Source organism: Necator americanus, chromosome IV, assembly GCF_031761385.1.
Source record: "Necator americanus strain Aroian chromosome IV, whole genome shotgun sequence".
Taxonomy (NCBI): domain Eukaryota; kingdom Metazoa; phylum Nematoda; class Chromadorea; order Rhabditida; family Ancylostomatidae; genus Necator; species Necator americanus.
Genome location: NC_087374.1, coordinates 2,688,122 through 2,710,652, shown reverse-complemented (window position 1 = coordinate 2,710,652; position 22,531 = coordinate 2,688,122). Strand labels below are relative to the sequence as shown.

The 22,531-nt window shown below is 39.2% G+C and overlaps 3 protein-coding genes across 5 annotated transcripts; 2 read left to right on the top strand and 1 right to left on the bottom strand.

The window, feature by feature from the left end:
• Positions 1-387: 387 nt before the first annotated feature.
• RB195_000229 (uncharacterized protein) lies at positions 388-6,696 on the top strand (the record flags this gene model as incomplete). Its single annotated transcript, XM_064196454.1, has 13 exons — positions 388-449; positions 522-628; positions 683-783; positions 1,813-1,890; positions 1,953-2,066; positions 2,125-2,263; positions 3,711-3,804; positions 3,860-3,957; positions 5,093-5,181; positions 6,088-6,175; positions 6,234-6,319; positions 6,395-6,474; positions 6,561-6,696. The coding sequence occupies 13 exons, from the start codon at positions 388-390 to the stop codon at positions 6,694-6,696; spliced, it is 1,272 nt and encodes a 423-aa protein (XP_064052335.1).
• A 153-nt stretch (positions 6,697-6,849) lies between these two features.
• RB195_000228 (uncharacterized protein) lies at positions 6,850-12,278 on the top strand (the record flags this gene model as incomplete). 3 transcript variants are annotated; one of them, XM_064196453.1, is made up of 11 exons in its annotated part: positions 6,850-6,966; positions 7,795-7,882; positions 8,037-8,173; positions 8,285-8,412; positions 8,750-8,834; positions 10,356-10,439; positions 10,617-10,698; positions 11,415-11,524; positions 11,585-11,678; positions 11,788-11,891; positions 12,192-12,278. In XM_064196453.1, the coding sequence occupies 11 exons, from the start codon at positions 6,850-6,852 to the stop codon at positions 12,276-12,278; spliced, it is 1,116 nt and encodes a 371-aa protein (XP_064052333.1). The 3 variants fall into 3 exon arrangements, with proteins under 3 accessions (XP_064052333.1, XP_064052334.1, XP_013304399.1); XM_013448945.2 differs by lacking the exons at positions 6,850-6,966; positions 7,795-7,882; positions 8,037-8,173; positions 8,285-8,412; positions 8,750-8,834 and having other exon boundaries at positions 10,374-10,439; XM_064196452.1 differs by lacking the exons at positions 8,750-8,834; positions 10,356-10,439; positions 10,617-10,698; ... (2 more) ...; positions 11,788-11,891; positions 12,192-12,278 and having other exon boundaries at positions 8,285-8,416.
• Positions 12,279-12,788: 510 nt separating this feature from the next.
• Positions 12,789-21,602, bottom strand: RB195_000227 (uncharacterized protein; the record flags this gene model as incomplete). The annotated part of the gene is made up of 21 exons (XM_064196451.1): positions 12,789-12,882; positions 13,967-14,083; positions 14,140-14,298; positions 14,479-14,620; positions 15,069-15,185; positions 15,862-16,038; positions 16,128-16,206; positions 16,266-16,357; positions 16,916-17,011; positions 17,093-17,209; positions 17,269-17,384; positions 17,442-17,519; positions 17,574-17,658; positions 18,524-18,706; positions 18,792-18,901; positions 18,961-19,073; positions 19,600-19,780; positions 19,861-19,989; positions 20,046-20,148; positions 20,487-20,558; positions 21,503-21,602. The coding sequence occupies 21 exons, from the start codon at positions 21,600-21,602 to the stop codon at positions 12,789-12,791; spliced, it is 2,460 nt and encodes an 819-aa protein (XP_064052332.1).
• Between the last annotated feature and the right edge of the window lie 929 nt (positions 21,603-22,531).

Genomic DNA, 22,531 nt, shown 5'->3' with positions numbered 1-22,531 from the left:
GAGATGTGATTGTAGATTGCTGGATCCGGAGTGGTTCCGCTCATCTCACTTTAATCGTCGTAGAAAAAACGACGTTAAGACGTAGAGGAGTGTTATAAGGTACCTCGTAGGAGCTAGTATGGTTCCCACGGCGTTTTTTTTTCTATTTTTCTTTACAACGATTAGAGAGAGATGAGCCACGCCAGATCCACAATCTACAACGCCATCTCAAGGTTTTCCGGCGGATTTTCTTACCATGTTAGATTCTTGGTATCCTGCCTCTAAGCTGTATTATAGTGACAAAATTAAAGTCAAATAAAAATTATCCTTCCGTTGTGATAAAATGAGGACATTTTTATGTTTGTTAATATTACGTTTTGAACATAAATAAAGCACTGATAGATCGATATGGCAAAAAGGAAAAGGGAAATCAGCAGATCAGTTTCCAAGGACGCAAAGAATCGATTCGGGTACTACCTCTTCGTTCTTGTTTCTTTCTTTTTTTTTCTGAAAATCGACTGCAACTGCAAATAATCGTTCAGATTGAATGCGAATACATTCCCATGTTCAAGCAATGGTCTAGTTGTGAAGCTCATTTTTCCCGGTGAAAAACACTGTTTTTATGGTGTAGCGCGAATTCAGTGCTTAGGTAAGTGCTTCGTATAAGAAATTTATTACAAGTTTCGTCAAATGATCTATTCAGCGGGAGAGCTGATCATCGACAAGTTTGCTATGCCTTCTGGTGGTTATCTCAACGCTGAATCAATGTATATGGTGTGCGCCCCCTATAGACTCTCACGACCGGTAAATATTTCTACTTCGGGAGTAGTGGTATTGATGGAATATCTTTGTTTCAATATCTTTTGCATTCAACGTAACTGCAACAGTTTACTTAGTGGAACAAAGGTCAGGAAGAGGAAAAGAATCTATTGTAAGGTTAAAACGACATGATGTACGTTGCAGTTGCGTAAGCGGCAGCGTTCGAAGCGGCGCGGTGAAGCTAGCGGTTGAAACTGAGGTAAGACCCTCGCGAACGAGGGACCCCATCCGGTGCTACCAAAGGTTCGTCCTCGACCCTAACCTCTACGTTGCACCGCACCGCATCGAACACAGCTGCTTCCGCAACTGGACCGAGAAAAACTACGCCACTGAGGAAAAGGGGATGATTTTTTTCTTACAAATCAGAAATCAATTCAAAAGGATTTTCGGAAGTACTTTCGAGCCGTTTTTGAGAGAGGAACATACCTAATCACGAACTATGAAGCAACAATTTGTCCACCTACTTGTTCGGGCAGCACAAATTCCAGAAACACTCAAAGACCGGCTCCATCGGCCAATTCCATCACTAGTCCACGTTGCGCGTTTTCATTTCGTCGTGTAAATGATTGCATCGTCGGGCCAATTGATCGCCATGGTGCCACTGATTCATTTCTTGGTTTGTGAGTAGAAGGTAAAATGGAGTCAAAACGACATGAAACAGAGTGTAGTTGCGTAAGCGGTTGCGATGGGAGCGGTGCGGCTGAGCGTGGCGGTTAGGATCGTGGTGGAACTCCCGCTAGCACCACCCATCGCTGCAGTTCGTGATGGTCCTCGATTTCAACCGCTGTCTCCTCCGCACCGCTCCGAGCGCAACCGCTTATCACTTTTCCCGATAATCCGAATAGGATTTTGAATTCTCGCGGAATTCTTCAAAGTAATCCGCGTTTTCCGCAGATCCTTATTATTTACAATTCGAAGACCGTAGCTCTTCTGATGATTTTGGAGATAGAAGGGGACGATGAATATTCTTACTTTTTTCATCCTTTTATTGAGTCATTTAAAGAAAGTTTTAAGGCGGTCTTCTATTCGCCTGCTGCAGATAAAATGCTTATCAAGTACAAACTAAATCGTTTGAAGTATCGTCTTAAAGAGGTAATGAAGGCTTGGAGTTGAGTATGGCATGAATTTTGCTCTTTCCTTTCTTTATCGTACAGATCACACCACACTACGAGCGCATAATGGAAACAGTAGCTGAGAAATATCCAGCAGTTATTGTGATCGATCAAAAACCATCACAAACTGTCAAAATACTAGATCAACTTCTCCAGGTATAGCTTAGACTATGCGAAGTGATCCGTGAATTTCATCCAAAGAGGAATTTTCCAGGAATTTTTTGTACCATCAACCTCGCTGTCTTCATGTCAATATGATCGCACTCTATTCTTCAAATCCGATTATGAGCCATACGTTGAAGTCTCCGAACGAGAGCTACAAGCAGCTATGGAAGAAATCAATACCATGAGAAGTACGTTACATCGAATTTATGGATTTATGGTTCCATAGTTAGATTGTCACCACGTAGTTTGATAGAACCTGTCACTTCCACGGTAGTGCTTATGGTACCATGGAAACTAACTCGAATCAATCGCTATGCTTTCTATAGAGTCTAGTTTTTGAGTGAAATAACTGACAAGTAGCTGGCAAGAGTCCAGTTTTTGAGTGAAATAACTTCGTGGGTCACAAATAGGTATACTTATAGTGAATTACACCGTTGTCTTTCCTCTTTTGGGTTCCAGAACAGTGAGAACTCACATTTTTCCCCTTTTTTGTCTGGGAAAGCGGAAAATAGCCACAAATATGTTAAGCACAAAATTTTTTCGCTTGTCCGATGCGAATAGTCCTTCCGCATGTCCAGAGCGAGACGCTGGTGAAGCCTGCAGCTTGCGCTGGTCCAGAATAATTCGTTTTTGGCAGCTCATCAAATATTTACAAGACGTGCGTTATTTTCCGTTGGAAAGTAAAAATATGGTAGAAAAGAAAATTGTAGAAAATTCGGTGATTGTTGACCTAAAAACTTAAAGAAGCTGAGCAATTATTAACGCACGTAGATCCTGCTCTAGTTGTATTCATCCAGCTGACTGAAAATAATCGGTTTATACAGAAGTTCCATTCGGTAATAGTATGCTGCACAGTATGATATGCTTTTGTAAGATATTATACAGTATGGTATTCGTCTTGGTCTAGGAGAAAATTATGCGAAATTGAGCTATTGGTCCCCGACGTGCAGTTTTAGGTTTCTTTCTCCTCTGCAAAAAATTCGATCCAGTGGAGTATCGAACCTTTGAGGTCCTATTCTCATCTTTGTGGAACATTTGCTTTGTTCTCGGTTTTTCTCTTGAAGATAATGTATCAGTACCGTCCTCCTTTCTTCTTCCTCTCCTCTCTCTCCTCTTTTCCATTCTCATTCTTTTTCATCCCTTCTCTTACTCTTCCCTCTAACTCTATGGCCTCCTGTTGGAAAAGTCCTAACGTACGATTAACCCTTATCTGCCTTATAGTGATTAGTTGGTGCTGTCAGATCATCTGAGTGCGGGGGTGGCAAAAAAAAACTTGGAGATATTTTTTTCATTCTTGAAAACTCATTTCTTTTAGTTTTTCAATAACTGTTATCGAGAAACTAAAAGAAATAAGTTTTCAAACCGCTCTTTTTGGGCACCGATATCAATGGTTAGGCTCTGGCCAATCAGTGGCCAAATGTTGTTGACTATGGTGGTGATCATAGTTTTATTAAATTAGATTTTTTTTTAGTAGAAGGAAAAAATTAGTTAATTTTATTCTGCGAGCAAAAAGAGGTTTTGAAACCTTCCCTTTAGATTCCCTGCAGTTTCCAAGTAGAAAATTCATTTACAGTGAAAACTTTATTTTCTTCTCTGAAAACATTTTATTCTGCCCTTAACTATTTCCTTTTGCAGCAAAGCAATTGCGTTGCATCGTAGTACCTGTTGGGAATTCAGGTTCAGGAAAATCCACGCTAGTTCGTCATATCGTGAATGCAAATTTGCAACAGTTTGTTTCTTACTTTCGTTTTCCGATTTTCTTTGCTATTTCTTTGATTTTCCAGAGAATTTCCGATTTATTTACTTGATGCTGATGTTGGACAATCAGAGTTCACTCCTGCTGGTTGCATGTCTCTGTGGAAAATCGTACAACCAATTCTTGGTGAGCGTAGAATCTGTTCTTCATGATCTTAAAGAGATTTTATATTTTTTTTTTCAATTTTTTTTTCGCATCACCGGTAAAGACATTGTGATATAAGTTTCCGAGGAAATTTTTGAAATGTAGATCTAGCGTTGGACAGTTTGAGGCAGATAATGCGGCGTTAAAAAATTTTTCAGCTCGTTTTTTCTCGTATACAGTGCAGTAACGTCCAGATATTTGCGCCTTTAAGGTTGGTGAATAAGAATATATCGTAAAACAAGAAACCTACGCGAAGTTTAATAAAGCAGCTTACTAACCACCTGAGATGGGCTGTAATAACTGCCCATCTCAGGTGGTCAGTAACTCGTTATAACGATAGAGAAGCACGTGTTGTAGATGTCCAATTTTTTTTTTTAGAATTGTAGTTCGGCCAATGTTATCTAGATTTTGTCCGTTTTTCTTAAAGGCAGCGCATCACGAAACTAACGTAGTTGGGAAACATGTGGGAAAATTTAGAGTTCAGGATGCAAATTATTAGTACCAATGTGTCTCCACTCAATTCCCCCCAATCGTCTTGAAAAATGGCGTGGGAGCGGCATTTTTCCCTACTAGATAACGTTGGAACGCGCCGCTCCTGTACTCGCACCGGACCAAGGAGAGGTCAAAGATCCATAAGTTCTCGCCAAGGGAAGGCTCTGGTTCCTCCAGCAGCGTATTCATTGGTTTTACATGGAGAGGCTGCTAAATAGACCTCATCCTTCGAGAGCTCGCTTGTGAACGCGGAGCGTGCACAAAGGTGCACCGTTTTCACCTGCTTCATAGGAACAAATGCCGTTTCTCACGCCGTTTTCCTCAATGATTAGAAGAAGTTGGGCGGGACCACGCTAATGCTCATAGTCTACACGTCAAACTCTATATTTTCCCGCGGGTTTCATAACTACGTCAGTTTTGTGACACGCTGGTTTTAAAACTGCATAATGCGCATTCCCATTTTGAAGTACTAGGTCTAATGACGAAATAATGGTTCTTATTTAAGGTTAAGCTAATGTTACACCGTCTTTGAAAAAGTAGATGAGCTTATTCACCACTTTATTATATTCAATGTATTTAACAGAAATTATCTTTATGTTATCTACTCCAACTTCTCCCTATTTAGATATTCCTTGCACACATCAACAACAAATCTATCCTTCTGCGTACTTCTTTGGAAACATTTCACCTGCTGATGACACGGAGAAGTACAAGGTATTTTGACCAATTTAGTGACGAAATTCACCGATTTCTACAATCTAAGACGTCAGATTTTTAGCTTCGAAAAGTAGATGCTATTTCATGAAAAAAAAAATCAATTCAGTTCTTTTGCCTGGAATTGACCCGTAGGTGAAAATCAGAACTGACACTGAAAGCCGTGAAAATAGATGGAGGATAACTTTATAACATCTATTTTTGTTTTTTTTTTGAAACGATTATTTTTTTAAGCATTTTTTTAGCCACTCGCAAATTTTGATGTATTCGTTTGATAATGATGTGAGTGCAGTGTTGTTATACTATGGTCAAAATGACCTAAAGCTTGGTGCCGTTACTTAAGTAAGCGGCTACGCTCGAAGCCATTGGAATTGAGGGGTGACCCTTGCTAAGACCAGTTTCTCGAGTCGTGTAATTTTTCCAATACAAGTCTGTCCTATGTAAGAATTGCGTTAAAATCTACAAAAGACGAAGAAATCAGGTTTGAGAGATTTAATTTGCCCAAAATTTTTAATGAAATGTGTGTGGTGTTTTTATTTATTTATTTATTTTGCATTTTATTTTTTCATGTTTATACGTTGACGAAGTTTGGGAACGTGCACTGAGATTTGTTCCTATGTTCATAACATATGAGGGTTATTGAGGCATATTGTACTTCCTCAATCTACTTTGACTCAAAAATAATGCACGACAGCACGAAAGAACGGAAATTATCGCGTGCATTGATTCCAGTGCTCGCCTTAATCAAAAAAATTGAAAAAAATAATTAAAATTAATTAATTAATTAAAATTATTTCACGCACCCTATCTCGTTCATGTTCGTTCTATGGAATTACATACTCTTAGAATTCTATAGAATTAGACTATGAATATTCGTCATCATGAAATTTTTTGTTTTGGTTCCAGGTGATCTTCGATCGATTACTGAATGAATTCGAATCCACCAGCGATCCTGGATCGTTGCTAATCATCAACACTTTGGGTTGGATAGATGGTAGCAATTAATTATTTCTTGAATCATAACGACAATTAAATCAGGAATTTTTCCCCAGGATTGGGATGTGAACTATTGAATCATATATTTGATGTAGCACGACCGCATCTTGCACTGAGATTGTCTTCCGATCGTGGATTCGCGGTGAGTGCTTAACTGGATCGATTGGAAGTATGTAGCAGTCATGATCTTCTTCTAATACCTTTATGACCCGAGCAGATTCCGAGCTATGTGAAGAACATTGTCAGTATTGTTCCCAAATGTAAGCCATTCCAATTCCAGATGAATCTTCCAGAGAGGTAAGCAGATCGCAGCTGTGTTGTAGATTTTTTTAATCGAACTAATTGCTTACTTGTACCACTACACTTACCGTAACAACTTGTAGCCATGGTAGACCAACGCGTTTGTTGTCGTCTCAGTTGCGAGATATTGCGCTAGTTGCGTATTTTTCAACCGCACTGCCCCGCCCGATTCTTTCGTCCATCTGTGATGCGCAGCCATATTGTGTGAAGTTCAAGTAGGTTGTTCCTGAGAATTTCCTTTGCAGTTGAGCCCACTCTGTATTTTTTGGATTTTTAAAAGAGATTTAAGAGATTTTTGCGCTCACTCCTTACAAATTGAATACAAATTTCATCTTTCTCTTTTGTCCATCTATTCCTAAATCTGTTGTTTTCATGGATGTTACAATATGTGTACCGGATGACTACTCTTACGTGGATGATCGATACTTTTTCGCAACTCTGAATGTCCAAGTTGTTGCACTTTGCTCGGAATTGGATGATCAACCGTTGGTGAGTTGAACATGGATTTGTGGATAATCGAAGTTACCGCGGTGATGTATACGGAGAAATAAGATCGAAATACATAAAATTCTCCTCAACATTTCTGGATCGGGTGTAGCGGACTCGGTAAGGGCTTTCGACAAGGTTTCGAACAATCGATTGATCGTGTAGACGGTAAGGTGTCTACACGATCAATCGATTGTTCGAAACCGCCCTTGTGCCAAGCAGGCCTTTCATCCCTCCGGGATCGATGACTTGGTGCCAGACTTGTCTGGTAGGATAAAAACAGTGAGTTGATGCATCGGGTAGACCCTGTAAGTCATTGTGTAGGCTAGACATGGGTCTGTAAACTTCAAACGATTTTGAATTAAGCCCAAGCGGTTCGATTAACCCCAGACACTTTACAACTTTAACGTTTTTGAATGAAATTAAATAAGAACAATCAGAAAATCGTTCAAACAGCACCCAAAAGATAAAGGATAAAGTATCTGGCGTTAATGAATCCGCTTGGAATGCGCCACCACGTTCACTTCAATCCAGAATCGTGTGAGGGTTACGAACGTGTAACTGGCCTATTCAGTGACGTGCAGAGGCTAGCCGATGGGTCAACTCAGTGTTTTTATCCTCCCAGACAAGTCTGGTGCCAATTTATCGACCCCGGAGGGATGAAAGGCTTGGTCAGCACTAGGGCACATTCGACCCCCTGATCGATCGTGTAAACGACGGAATCTTTGACCGACTGCGCTAAACTCGCCCCTCAAACAGAACATAGCCGCACAATTTAAGCTTAACAAAGTAGTACTATTTAGTTTTTTTTTTATCCTCTCATTTTTTCAGGAAGTCCGTCGCATCCTAAGCGATGACACTTTGCCAAATGTATCCATCACTCGCCCCGGTTCCCCTCTTCTCAGATGTCATGGTTTTGGTAAGCTTTTACAATATTACCTTGATTACCTTACCTTGACTCCCTTTGTTTTTCGAACAGGTCAAGCGGGTGCCAGTAATTCTTTCACTTGTCCCGATCGGTTTACAATATTAGGTATCTTTAATTCTTGGTATCCCTATATCCGCTTTTTTAGGGATTATTCGAGCTATAGATACGGATAAGAAGGTATTTTATGTACTGTCTCCTGTACCTCTCGTGGAACTAGCCAAGGTCACGGTATTAGCGAGAGGAACAGACGTGTTGGTGCCCCAACTTCTTTTAGAGTGTCAGGTAATGAATCCAGGAATAGCAGTATTCACAGAACATAATACTATAAATAATTATTACTAATTGTTTTTATTTATATCTTTAAATATTTTTTAATAATTCCTCTTTTGTTAGCCGACTGCAAACGTTCCGTATCTGTCTCGTCCTGCTCTTGCCACCGCATCCGGGATTATCTCTGATCTTTACGGTGGACTGAAAAATATCAGGCACGGGAGGCGAGAATACTTCCCAACTGCCAGTCAGTGATTGTTATTTTAAGAATTGATGAATGTTTCAAATTGTTGTTATTGTTGTTGTGAATTTTGTTGTTGTTTATGTTTGCAAATAGATAAGAAATGCTTCCAGATGTAAGAAATGAATCTTTATGTGTTTTTTTTTCCGCTGAAGTTTCAAAGACGAGTAAATCCTATTAAGAATGAATCGTGTTACAGTTTTTTAGTTACAGTTTTTAGTGCAGTTTTTAGCCAAACAAAAATTGTGATATGGATGTGGAAAAATGAAGGAAACAGTAAACAAAGTTGTTGATGCTAATCAACGTTGGTTTAGTTGTTTAAACATGACTAAGTCTCAGTTTCTTAGAAACGTTATCACAATTTCATTCACAACCTCATTCATTCTTCTCCCATTCCCGAGTTGGTGCGCAAACGAACGTAGCAGGTATATCGTAAGTAAGACAGATACATCCATTAAATATTATTCATATCGTATGTTATCTTTTCTTTTTTCTCAAACCTAGGATGACCCATATCCAAAAAGAACATCCCTTTTACTAAGATGTAAGTAGCCACATCACAAGTCGGTGCCCTGGATGTGCAGTATTACAGTTCACAGCTGAGGTACCTTCAGCAGCATCTACTATTCAGGATCTACTGGAAGGCTAATGTCTACTCTACTTATTTGGATCTAAAACTACACTACAACAGTTTAAAGGCAGCGTATCATGAAATTGACGTTGTTGGGAAACCCGTGGGAAAATATAGCGTTTCTGGTGCAGGTTACGAATATGAGCTTGGGCCTGCTCAATTTCTACTAATAGCGCTGAAAAGTGGCGTGGGAAACGATGCCGTAAGAACATTTGTGCCTACGAGGCACGCACACGAAAATGCACCACCCTTCTGCACACGCCGCGTTCCAGCCGAGCAAGCGTCCGAAGGGGCCTCTTCGCCAGTCTATTCATATAAAATCAATGAATAGGCTGCTGAAGGGATCGAAGCGTGCAGAAATCTGCGCGTCCTAACGTATCTTGTAGGAAATAAAGTAATTCTCGCGCCGTTTTTCAAGAGCAAGGCTCAATTCCTCCTAGTCGTCTTCAAAAATGGCGTGGGAATTACTTTATTCCCTACAACATACGGCAAAGCAATCGTTTCCGTAATCTACAACTCGAATTCCACGTTTCCCTGAAGTTTCCGTTCCACGTCATTTTAGTGATATGTTGCCCTTAGGCGCGTTACGCATCTTCTCTATAAAATTTCCAAGATCTGCGTTCCAAACTCTACTTACTACTGAGGAGAACTGAACATCGAAAATTTCCAGAAACAGCGAAGACGCTGTCTTTAAGAAAATCCGCCCAAATTCTTACGAATGACGTCATAATGAAGAGCTGGCTTGGGATTCAATTCCTCCCCTCGTTTGCTGAATGGAGTGGTGCAGCATTATTTCCAGAGATAGCCAGAAAAACTTGGCAGTCAATTGTTAAAGAGAAGCTTGATAGTAAGGAAAACGAAAACAAAGTTATTAAGAGTTTGTAGATTCAGTTTATTTGTTCATTCATACACCAGTGGTGCGCCAAAAAAAAGGAAAATGAAAACACACTTTTTCCGGGTCAAAACATTTTTTTTAAATCGACACCCAATATATTGTCAGCGGAACCTGGCGGCGTCCTTTTAGTTTCGGATAACACGTAAAACAGTTGTAAAAAGTAATGGTGATTTCAATAAGATTATTCCTTCTATTTTTCTTCCGAACAATTGAATCTCGATATTCAAAGTATTCGAAGAGGAGGAGTAGAAAAAAGAGGAAATAGAAACCCCGAGTTTTTTGCTCAACTAATTTCTAAATAAATAAATAAACAAATAAATGTGCAGGTACGTCCAAAAGCGCTCGTGGCGACAGACGTTGCCCATTATTATATTAGTATAATAGTGGATTGAATTGGTTGTGAGAATTTGATGGCAATTGTTTCCAGAATTTCCCATTTTCAAAAATGGGTGGTGCAATAACACGTCTGCGAATGCTATGGTTCGGTCGTAAGCCTTGCCGCATTCTAATGGTTCGTTTTCGGGATTTTCTTTAAAGCAGTCAAAGATTCAACTGTACCCACCGTTGCCGGTATTAACGGACTCATTTTCGATGGTTATTGATGGTGGGCAGAACACATCGGTGCAACAAAATCGAGCAGCTACCCCTGTATGTTAAATTTGAATTAATCTCTTGGATTAACTTATAGGTTGGCCTGGATAACGCTGGAAAAACGACGGTATTATACAAGCTTAAACTTGGCGAAGTCATAACAACGATTCCAACAATTGGTGAGTTCGTTACTGTAAAGAACATATCTGGAAACTAAAGAAATTGAACCCAAGGAATGGTAGGGTGGTTCGAAAAGAAATTGAACGAATTTCTTCCGACATGCTAGTTAGGGTGATGAAAAGCTTCCAGGAAAATGTCTATCAGCTGTCAGGACCACCACTTTGATGATATTTTTAAAATTTAAAGTGACAAAAATTTATATCTACATTTTTTTGAAAATTATGTATTTATTATAGATGCAGTTACATATGTATGTATAAATTATATATTAGATATATTTCGAAAAATAAAAAGTTTTTGATTTGCAACTCCATTTTGAAATAATGTATGGATATGGAGTTATTTCTCCTGCATCTTATAAGTTCCTGATATCAGAATTTGAAAGATCTAAAGGATTTGAATCAATGTCAAAAAAAAATTGCCAATTAAATTCTAGTCCTGGAACGTCTGTCCATGTTCTGCCAGAAAATCCCAATCTTACACCCAATCTTTGGGTGTACGGATCATCGATTGAAAAATGAACAAGAAACATCGCCGCCTCAAATCGATATTCAAACAGCCCAGCACAAATAATTGCACGATTAACCTAACTGTGTTAATACGCCGAGCATTTTATACTATTGACGCAACAGTAACTCGTTCTTCATGGCTGTGATACAGTAACAATTCGAAGGTTATACTGTATGTTCTATGTAATTAAAAATGTATTTTCAAGGTTTCAACTTGGAAACGGTAGAATATCGAAATGTTTCATTTACTGTATGGGACGTTGGTGGACAACAACGAATACGTGCCCTATGGAAGTACTATTTTCGCGACACTGAGGTGACGCTGAAAAAAAAATGACCGCAACACCCGTTTGCGTCCACATTTGAATGGTTTTAGGCCCTCATCTTTGTTGTTGACAGCGCAGATGTTGCGCGTATGGATGAGGCACGTCAAGAAATCCATTCTCTAGTTGATGATCCAGAATTACATGGTAATATATTCACTTGAACAATTTTTTTTTGAACTACACCGATGTGAACTTCTCTTTTTTTCTTGGATTTTTCGAATAATTGACTTTGACCTTTTTTCATGGATTACAGATGCTGTATTACTGGTATTCGCAAATAAACAGGACATGCCAAATGCTATGAATGCAGCAGAAATCTCGAAAGTTCTCGATTTGCATGCAATAAAGGATAGGGAGGTAATGGATAATTCCATAAAACTTGTGAAATATGTAAACAAACTGATGAGTTTAACATTTTGGTAACATTTAACCTTGGTATAAAATAGGAAATAATTCGAAAAATATATCCTTTCCTAAATGTATCAAATGAAAATGTAAATAAAATCATGAATTTGAGGAACTTTAGATTTGTATTTGCGTACAGTTATGTGATGCATTTAATTCACTGGCTTTAGAAGAACCGCTTCAATTTTTTCAATTTTTTTTTCATTTTTTAATTTCAACTAAATATTTCTTGTTCTACAAAACCAAATTTAGTGGTATGTGCAATCATCAAATGCCATTACTGGAGAAGGACTTGTGGAAGGCCTTGAATGGCTTCATTCTATTGTTATCAACAAGTAGCCGATATTGTGATGAGCAGTGCATGCAGGGATCTATCATTTCTTGCTTTGTATGTCTTTTGCACACGAATTTTAGGAAATTTCATTGTATTTAATAAAGGACACCAAAGTCAACTATAAAATGTTCAACATTCATAATACAAAGTAAAATTTACTAACTGTACAAAGAATTAAAAGAAAGAGCAAGAATTAAAATTATAATAAAGTGGCACAAAATTACTACAAATACAACTAGCGTGAAATACTATGCATTTTGGAAAGATCGGTACGGGGCTAAGAAAAGCAGTAAGTTAATCTAATAATAAATTACCTGCATTTAATATCCAAGAGGATCCAAGAAAATCGAAGAAGAATTAATATCTCTCGAGAATCCGCTTGGTAGGCAAATTTTGCCCGTTTGCGTGAAAACGGACAGTACACATCCAGAACAAGGAAGGACATAATAAATTTTAACTGTCAATTGACAATATGTATATCGCATGCATCTTAGTTTGGTACAGATGAAGAAATACTATAAAGTGATTGAACTGTTCGACAATTCCAGAAAAGCACTCCCAGCAACCTTCTCAGGAACGACAAATATGTTGGTCCGATTCGAAACAAATCTGAAAATTTCTATTATTGCTGTTTAATATAATCAGAATCACTCATATCACCAAAACCTCATATTTGACGTAAGAAAATATATAACATGTGTGCTTCATATTTCTTATATAATTAAATATATACTTTGTATTTGTATATAAAGAGACTCAACTGCTTATATCAGCAAATGCCTACTTCAGCGAAACTTTTTTAAAGGCATCACCCCACGAATCTGAGGTGGTACGGATTTCAGGTGGAGTATTCATATACGGAATCGTAGATTAAGGAGAGGGAGTGATCCCGTCCATTTCCTCCTAATTGCCGCAAAAAATGGCCCAGAAGATACGGCTTCGGGCGTTCCGGCACGCTACTTTCCACAACGAGTTCGATTGGAGCGCGCCAGTTGTGTGCACACACCGCATCTTCCGGGCCGTTTTTTACGCCAATTAGCAAGAAATGGACGGAATCACCCACCTCTCCATAATCTACGATCCCATATACGAATACTCCACCTGAAATCCTTTCCACCTCAGATTCGTGGGGTGATGCCTTGAAAAGGCACTTAGTAAGATTCTTGTACAATGGTTATGACCCCCGGCAATTCTTAAGACCTCTTACTCTCACACTCTAACGCACTGCTAATGAGAAAAAGCCATGCCAACAAACTGTTATTCTCTTTCGATCACACCGCCATCATATTTCACTGGCTCATACTACGTCGGTTTGGAACTTGACACATCACCATTACTTAACATATCTCTAGAGCACGTTAGCGCTACAAAAAGACAGCATTTATACCATTTTTTTTTTTTTGGTAATGGAGCAAACTGTAATTTCTTTTTGACGAAACTCACTTTCAGCGAAAAACTGTTATTTATAATTCTCACAACCAACCTCATTCCAAAAGCATATAATTAGGAACAATTACAAGAATGTTCCTAGTGGAACTAGGAATTTTAGCAACAAAAAACTATTGTTTGTGTAGTTTAACAATAAATATTGGATTGATTGGATACGTTTTCTTCTTTAGATAAAAGAACACTCCAGATAAAAGAAAAAAGAGGAAATATTTCAACAGAACGTTGAATGTATGTTGAAATCTACCTTATCACTCGCTTGTACACTCCCGTAACAAAATGTTCATCGAAGTAGAGTCCAAAACAACGTGAAGCTAGCGCCAGATCACTAACTTCATCCCCGCAAGTAATGAGAATGGAAGATCTGCAATTGGAAAAATTTGATATTGGACAAAATCTTGAAAAAAAAGAACGCTACACCTGTTTGCCTCGACTGAAATATCTTCCATTTGCTGCTTCCATGAAGAGCATGTGATTGCGCTCAGGGCTATTCTCGGAGCAGCTTGGTTCTTCGAAAAAATGGCGGCATCATATGCACCTTCTGTTTCGAAGTCTCGGTTGAGAACAGTGCTTCCCTGACTAACAAGACCACATAAATTTTGGTATTACTACGGACGTTTCAGTTTATATCCAAGTTTCACCAAAATTTTCATCTACAAAAGGCAGGCGGCATCTTAGTTTTATTTTAAAAAAACGTTCATGTATATCCATGATCTCACAACGTTCTGAAATTTCTTATGTCACAAAGAATAGTTGTACCTCATTGTCCGCTGTCGCACAAACAGTGCGTTCGACCAATGTGCACCATCAAGTGATGAATGAGCAACAGAGATTCGGGAAATATCGGGGACAAGTGAAGAAGATGATGAAAACAACCAGCGGCCAGGACTTCTACAACAATCTGAAATGAGTTCGACAAGATAAGATTTTCCCCCTGCATTTCAGGAGTGAAGACACATAAATAGAAAGTGGGGGACATTCCCCAGCATGAGGTTACATTTCGTGACCATTCGTGAATTTGTTCACCATTTGAATTTCGCCTTCCGTAAGCTTCTTCTAGACAACTCAGCAAATTTGAAACATACTCATATAAATGGTGTTCAGAAAGTTAGAACGAAATTAAATCCTACAAATCACAAAAATTTCCATAAAAATTCAAATATTTTCACAAACGGTTCAATTAGAGTATCTCTTTTAAGCATGAAATATGATACCGAGGAGACTTAACAAATCCCCACAAAAGAAATCACATGTAGTGAAATCGCAGGATCTGGCAGGGCTGATCCTGCGCTTTGACCCTATGTGATGTGAATATTTCAGTTGGCATGAAATCAGTAAGCAGAACTTGCCTGGGTTGTGTTTAATCTCCTGTTCATATTTCTTCCTCGTTATCACATAAGAAAAAAGTGGTGGCTGGAATCCAATCCGGTACACAAGGGAAGGATCTCCACTAGTGTCGATAAAACCTAAAATCACTAACGCTAACATTCCGATCCGAACGGAGGAAGGGCCGAACACTAGCAACCAGATCCCGATACTTCCAAAATAACTCTGGTAATCAATCAATATGTACTTCTGGCAGCTAGTGGAGACTGATTGTAGCAAGTTTAATTTGAAAAAGAGGATTGGAGGAGATCTTGAACAAATACACCCCAGTTTTCTGAAAATGCAGGGTAAATCATATTCACTACCCTACTTATATGCCACCGGTACTGTATGCTTTGCTGTTGATCGCTTACTACGGCGAAGTGAATCAAGCTACTCCTAGCTGTAATTGAACGGTTTCTCCTATCTTCCAAACCAAAACGAGTGTATATTTAGTGAGGTGACATAAAACCAGAGAAGTGACCTAAGTACTGAGCATCTAATGAGCTCAGATGTCAACTTAGGGACAATGCAAAAACTAAAATGAAGGAGAGGTAACATTTTTGTATTTCATATGCAAAAACAACACTTTGATAATATAATACAGATTGGATTAATGACTTCCACTAACTGGGCACTCATCTTACAGTTACAAATGGGAATAAGTTGATCGATTGGCTGCAATGAAGAAAGTTGGGATACCTTCAGAATGTCACGTATCATTAAAAAGAAGTGGAGTTCTGAAGCACAACTAGAAAGGTGAAGAAAAAAGCTTACCATTTGGATTGAAAGTATGGATTACGTCTATCGATCCATCTGACAGAAGCACAGGTAACGTCTGAGAAAGATAGTAAAGCCAATCTGGTGATAACCGAACGTCTTCTTCAATTACAGCAATGGTAGTGGCGGATGGAAAAACAGCAAACACTGCAGAAATGGCCGACAAGATGAGTGCTGAAACATCTACATTGTTCAAATGCAGTATTTAAGAGTAAAATCAGGCCTTGTAATCATTTGTGATATTAGACGGATGAAAAAATCACAATTATATCCAAGTGAGGCATTTACAGGAAGCGATCTTACGTGGAAAAGTGATGACAACTCTGCATTCTCAGGATATTCCTGAAAAAAATAAGCACGGTCTCCATTATAAGAAAGAAACAGACTTAAAATATACTTACTTTGTCATATACTACGACGACCATCTGTGTGTTGAGACCTTCCTGTTGCATGAGAGACTCGAGACAGATGCGAAGAGAATCCGTTGAAAGCCCTTAAAATTTTTTTTAAAAATACGCTTAACAACTACCCTTTTAAACTACCTGGGAATTAGTTCAAAACAACAAAACTGCTCCTGCACAACTTATAGCTGCTAAGGTTAATGATTTCAAAGAGAATTCCAAGCTGTTTTTGAACAAATACAAATTCTAAACTTCGAATCTCTATGCAAGATAAGAGGTCTCGAAAACTACAGTAGAAAATCGAAAAATAGAAAATGAAACTCGCTGCACTTGCGTACGCGCCGCGTGTATGAGTGACCGGTAGAAAACCAATTAAATGACCTTAGCAGCATATTAAACTAAATCAAATGAATAGGCTGCTGAAGCGACCGAAGCATCAGCAAGGGTGGCGCATTCTAACGTATCTCGTAAGGATTAAGACCGTTTCCCTCAATGTTTTTCAGCACGATTAGTGGAAAATGAGCGTGACCACATTTATACTCGCAATCTACACCCCGAACTCTATATTGTCCAGGAGAAATCCAAATATCAAAAATTGATACGTTGCCTTTAAGGTCGATAACTCATTCCAACAAACAAACGTCAAATACCTGCTGCTATGACAATAGGCATATTGAATATGGGATCTCCTTTACGCGACATATCCAACAATGCCTGAGGGTGAATTAGGCTATCTATACGACTTTCTGAAACAAGCTGAAGATATGGACACTGCATACTAAATTGCAAAAAAAAAACTCTGATTTATAAACACAAAGAAAAAATACCGTCACAAAATTCTCCGTGTCCGTCATGTTTCAGGCAAAAATGGCGGCGAGGAAGATTGTGCGATGTCAAAGAAATTCCGGACCTTTCCCTGGAGATTCGTCCGCGCCATGAGTCCACTGAAAACACAAAGGTATAGAATGATGAAAACAGTATATGTTGTTTATCATCAACCTACGTTTCTTAGGCAAACAAATCGACGTTTTGATAGGCTTTGCCCACGAATTTCCAGTTGGTACATTCAAGTCCTCAAAGGGACTGTAAGCAGCTAATCCTTTGTGACCAACGAAGTACCTAAGAACCGATACGTCTCATATTAGGTGAGAAAAAAAATTGGAATAGGATTCATACCAAGATGCACGAAATTTCAGACGATGTATCATACTTGAACCCATTTCATAGAAGATTCGTTTGGCCATATCGGATAATCTAGGTGATGATAATCTGGACAAAGATGAAATGAACGAAATTTGAAACACTCACGTATTAGAAGCTTCATCAAAGCTCACCACTGCAACCACGTCACCGAGAGATACATTTTCCAACCATTCCTCAAGTGCTGTGGAATCTTAACATATAACTCTTCATTGATGACTTTTCTTCTAGTGCATGAGCTGGGTCTTAAGAGAATAGAAATCATCCCGTAGTAGGTTTTCCGTTGGGTACATCGGAGTACATTAACAGAAAGAACTGAGGCTAAAGCTTCGTATTTACTGTTCAAACATTTAGTGCGCATCTAAGAAGGGCTTTACGTACTCTAATATTTTCTGACTATAGAATTTACTATACGCGCTTCTGTCAAGCTTGCAGTGGCCTAGGTTGCTTGATTAATAATCACCAAATTCCCATCATCCACAGAACCGCACTTGTAGGAAGCAAAAATGCGCCGCCTTCGCTACTGTAAACTCTGCTGGAACGCTGAGCAACCGCTCTCGAAAACTCGGTAAGCCTCACTTTCGGGCTAGAGGCCTGCTATTACCTGTGCTACAACGACACGTCTATAGTCTCCTGCGATCTCTAATTCGAACCTGTATGCAGCTCCATCACAAATCAGTTCCTTCGTACATCTCTGTTAAAGTCGAGTCAAAATGACATGAAGCACGGTGCCGTTGCGTAAGCGGCTGCGCTCAAAGCGGCAACGTGAATCTAGCGGTTAGGATCGACTGGGGCTAGCACCATTCATCACTGCAGTTCGCGATGGCCCTACGTCGATCCTAACCGCTAGATTCACGTTGCCGCTTCGAGCGCAGCCGCTCACGCAACAGCACAGAGCTTCGTGTCGTTCTGACACGACTATATACATAATTGATTGTATACAGCGCTGTTTTAGCAACAAAAAAAAGTTTCTGGTCCTGGAGCAGAAAATTACGAAAGACCTCATTTTTATTTCAATCATTTTCAACTTAGAAATTCAGGAATATGTAAAAACTCACCATCTTGATATGTATCAAAGTGTGCTACAGACGAGATTCGTCCAGTTTTTGGTTCAACAGCAGCAAGATTTAGGCCACGCCCAGCATTATTCAATCCGCGATCGAAGACCATGTATCCACCCACACATAGACGCGGTGAATCATCTTTATGCTCGCCAGTAAAAAAATGCATTGGAATCTCCTCTGAACAAAGGCACCGCAAAGTGAATGTAGTTATGAAATGGATTCCTAAGGGTTACGGATAAAAAATATCATTACACTGTCATACCAGGTGCACATGGAGTTTCCATTCCACACCATTTCCATTCCTGTCCAAGCTTTACAATCTGATCAGTATTTTTAGAACCACCAAGTGCTGCCATTTTTTCAGGATCAATTCTAGGTTTTGTATTTGATAAAGTTATATATTCATCCGTACGAATTCATGAAATATTCACCTCTGGATGTCCGTTAGCTCGTTGGTGATGTTGACGACACCAACCTCTCCGAGCGGAACATCGTAACATCCCTCAATTATGTGTATGGCACGGTCATCAGATTGCGGAACGAGCTAAAGTAGTCGTTTCGAAGATAACACGTCTATATCATCATAAGAAAACGGGAAATATGAAAATTTAACAATCAATCACATTCAGCCCTTTTTCCTTTGCTCCTATGGCTATGATAAATAATAAAAAGCCAATTAAAAAAAAACGAAGCGAAGAAAAGTCCGGGGAGTTCGCTGAATACCGCGGAAATGCACTCCATGCGAGGACTACGCTCCAGAATTACCTTTTAAAGGAAGGGATTTTTCAAACAATAGTTATCACTACTACAACTACACCGATGATTGCGAAAGGGAAGCGCGAATGGATCATTGTGACCTCGAACGAGCTTCACCTACACGTAAACTGAAAGTAATTTATATGTAGCACTCCTGTTATGCACTCAAAAAATAAAATCAGAAATTTGTAGCTGTGCAGTTCAGAAAAAAGAGAGATGCTAAGAAAAGTGCTAACATAGAACTGATTATGACAAGTTCATAGAAAGACGCAACTTTCCTAAAAATTCGGAAAATACCGTATCAATGAACGTACCAATTCGTGTGCATGTTGCTTTAGTCCACGTTGCCCAAGAATTGCATAAGATGATGCGCCTCTCCAGTTAACTATGCGGCTAGCACCAAATGTAGCGAAAGCGGTCCGAGCATCCGAAGAAACTCTCTCGGCAACGTCTCCGAAAGATACACCAATAATGACCGAAGACAGAGGCAGTGACCTAAAAAAATTACATTTACACATGTCCCTCAATGAGAAAAAATGGGCAAAACCGCCAAAGACCGAAGAGATGTAGATTACATCAGCCAACTGATAAGCTCCCCATCAGATTCAGCTACATCGAATGACATTGACGATTCAATATCTCCGGTTGATCCGTTTAGAGAAACGAGATTAACTCCATTTTTGAGCTCGTGTTCCCCAAATAACCTGATATTCAAGTTCAGCATTTAATGTGACTTAAAAAAAAACTGGTAAAAGCTTACCGAACATCATTTAAACAGGCAAACGGCGGAGAATTCGCCGTTTCTGCGTGAATACGGAATAGAATTTGAGGTGAAGAACAAGATGGATCATAGCTACATTGACCTAAAATTATTTGTAAAAATATGCAATGAAAAATATTGCACTAGCCGTAAAAGCTCCTCAAGATTATAAACTATTGTTGATAAAGGGTGAAAAAAGAAGGGCCCGAAAATTTTGTAATTAAGGACGTTAGTCCTTTAAAGGGGATAACATTACAAAGCGAGATAGCCTTCAAGCGTCCTGTTACGCGTCACATGTACATTTCTTTAAGTCGGTTTGCATGGAAAATGACGATGTAATCCGTTAAAGAGTCATTAATTGAATCCTCCTTATGTTAATTTGTATGAGAGCACATTCCAAGGTCAAAAAGTAAACAAGGATGTATGTAAGAAAGAAATTACCTTCGTGTTTCACAGTTTCCCCAATAGTTCCATGCGTAGTCTTTGAAAAGACGTAGTCCTGATTGGAAGATTCTGGAAAAAACGGATTGCAAATCCATCCAGATGGATATTCTAGAGGAATATATAGGTTCTAGTGTTGGGAATCCGGTTACACTGCAGAGATGAATGGAGTTAGTGAGGGTCCCATCTCTTTCGCAGCCGCTACCTCCGACGCACCGTTTCGACGCAGTCGCTTGCGCAACCGCACCAGGCTTCCGGCCGTTTTGACTACGTTAACGCTTTCTCTTTCCTTTTCTCAATGCCAAACGCATTGTTTTTGATTGTAGTGAGGTTACGTCAATTTTGCAATGAGTGATAGTAATATCTACTCAAATGTTTGCGCATCTCTTTCGTAGAGATTTTAGGTCCAGTGGACGATGAATTCTCGTCTTCAAAACCAGACCGGAAGAAGAATCTAACATCACAGGGGAACAAAAACGGAGGTAAAGTGAAGGACGATGGCAGTTAGACACTATACTTGGCATTTCTATGCCTCAAGCATCTAGTCGGCTCAAAACGACATGAAGCACGGTGCATTTGCGTACGTGCTCCACTCGGATCCAACCGCTGCCTCCAGCGGTTGGAACCGCAGTTGGGACCGTCACGAACTGCAGCGATGGGTCGTGCCAATAAGGATTTCACCACGTTCCTAGCTGCAACATATTCCTCTTATTTCAATCGGAGGTATCGCTCTCTCTCCTTTGAGCACATCTGGCGCCGAAAACATATAAACTTTCTCATATGAGCTAGCGCGCGCAAAAACTTGAGCTTGATTTTACAACTTGTTTTCTGTGGAATTTCTACATATGGTTAGATTTATTGTTTACTTGTGTTACTTAGTATGTTTTACATACAAACTAATGCGCACAGCAGGATTAACTGTATAGTGGGTAATTATAAGTAAATATAGCTAACATTCACTTCTATCTGATCAGTGGTGAGTTCGAATAAGGCCAACAGGAATAGGAGACAATTACCTGGAGGATATCCATTGAACCTTGAATAGACGTACTTCGTCAAGAAGACGAATGATGAGGCAAAAAGTACAGTAAGAATAGTACGTCTATTCAGCCGCATTTCTTCCTATCAAATTATTATGCGGCATATGCGCGGCATCAGGAACGTGAAATACCTCGACGTGGGAGAAGGCAGGATCCAAAAAACTCCAGAGAACTCTGGAATCGATGCGACTAGAAAATGAACCAGATTTGGGCTGTGCAAATAATCCGCTCCAGGATATAGATCTAGTTCTTGATCCAATAGAAGTATTTCAGTGGCAACGAAGGGTGTTTCGAGCGAAAAGGGAAACAAATGATGTATACGGTGACAAATTAACGTGTCTTTATGCTCCTTTCGTTAAAAATTAACTGGATAGAACAAAATTGCAAGCAGATGTACTTCTAGTTGATGCAGAACGTACAAACTACAAGATTACAACGGACATCCATTCTTAAAAAGCCTAGACGTTGTGTCCTGTGTGCTAAGACGTCAAATATGTGCTTTCTACACAAGCTACACAGCCTGCATTTAGTTTTACGTTTTCAAAGTTTTTCATAGCACATTCGATACCTCCGGGAACAAAAGAAGTCTCGCGTGCAGTGTTTGATGGCTTTAACAGAAAATCTAGAAAGAGATTTTAGAAATTAAGGGGATTGAAATTATTTTTTACACTTGAACTGTAGATTTGAAGGAAGTAATTTGAGGCAAGTGTCGGTAATTTTCCTTTTTATCCAATCGAAAATCCATATTAATAGTCTGGAACACAACAATTTGGAGGATATTAATGGTTAGAAGATATTTATTTTAAAAGATCCCGTGTAGCTATGTTGTAGACTGAAAAATTTCCTATCAAATATTATGGAAAGTATTGCCAGCAGTACTTTTTCCGACGGGCGTTCTTATGTATGAAAGAAAAACTTCCGCGAACTGATTTACAACCAAAAAGTTCTGAACAAAGTTCCATCAATTTCTTCATTTGTTTTATATAGCAGAACAGTATTTATGTG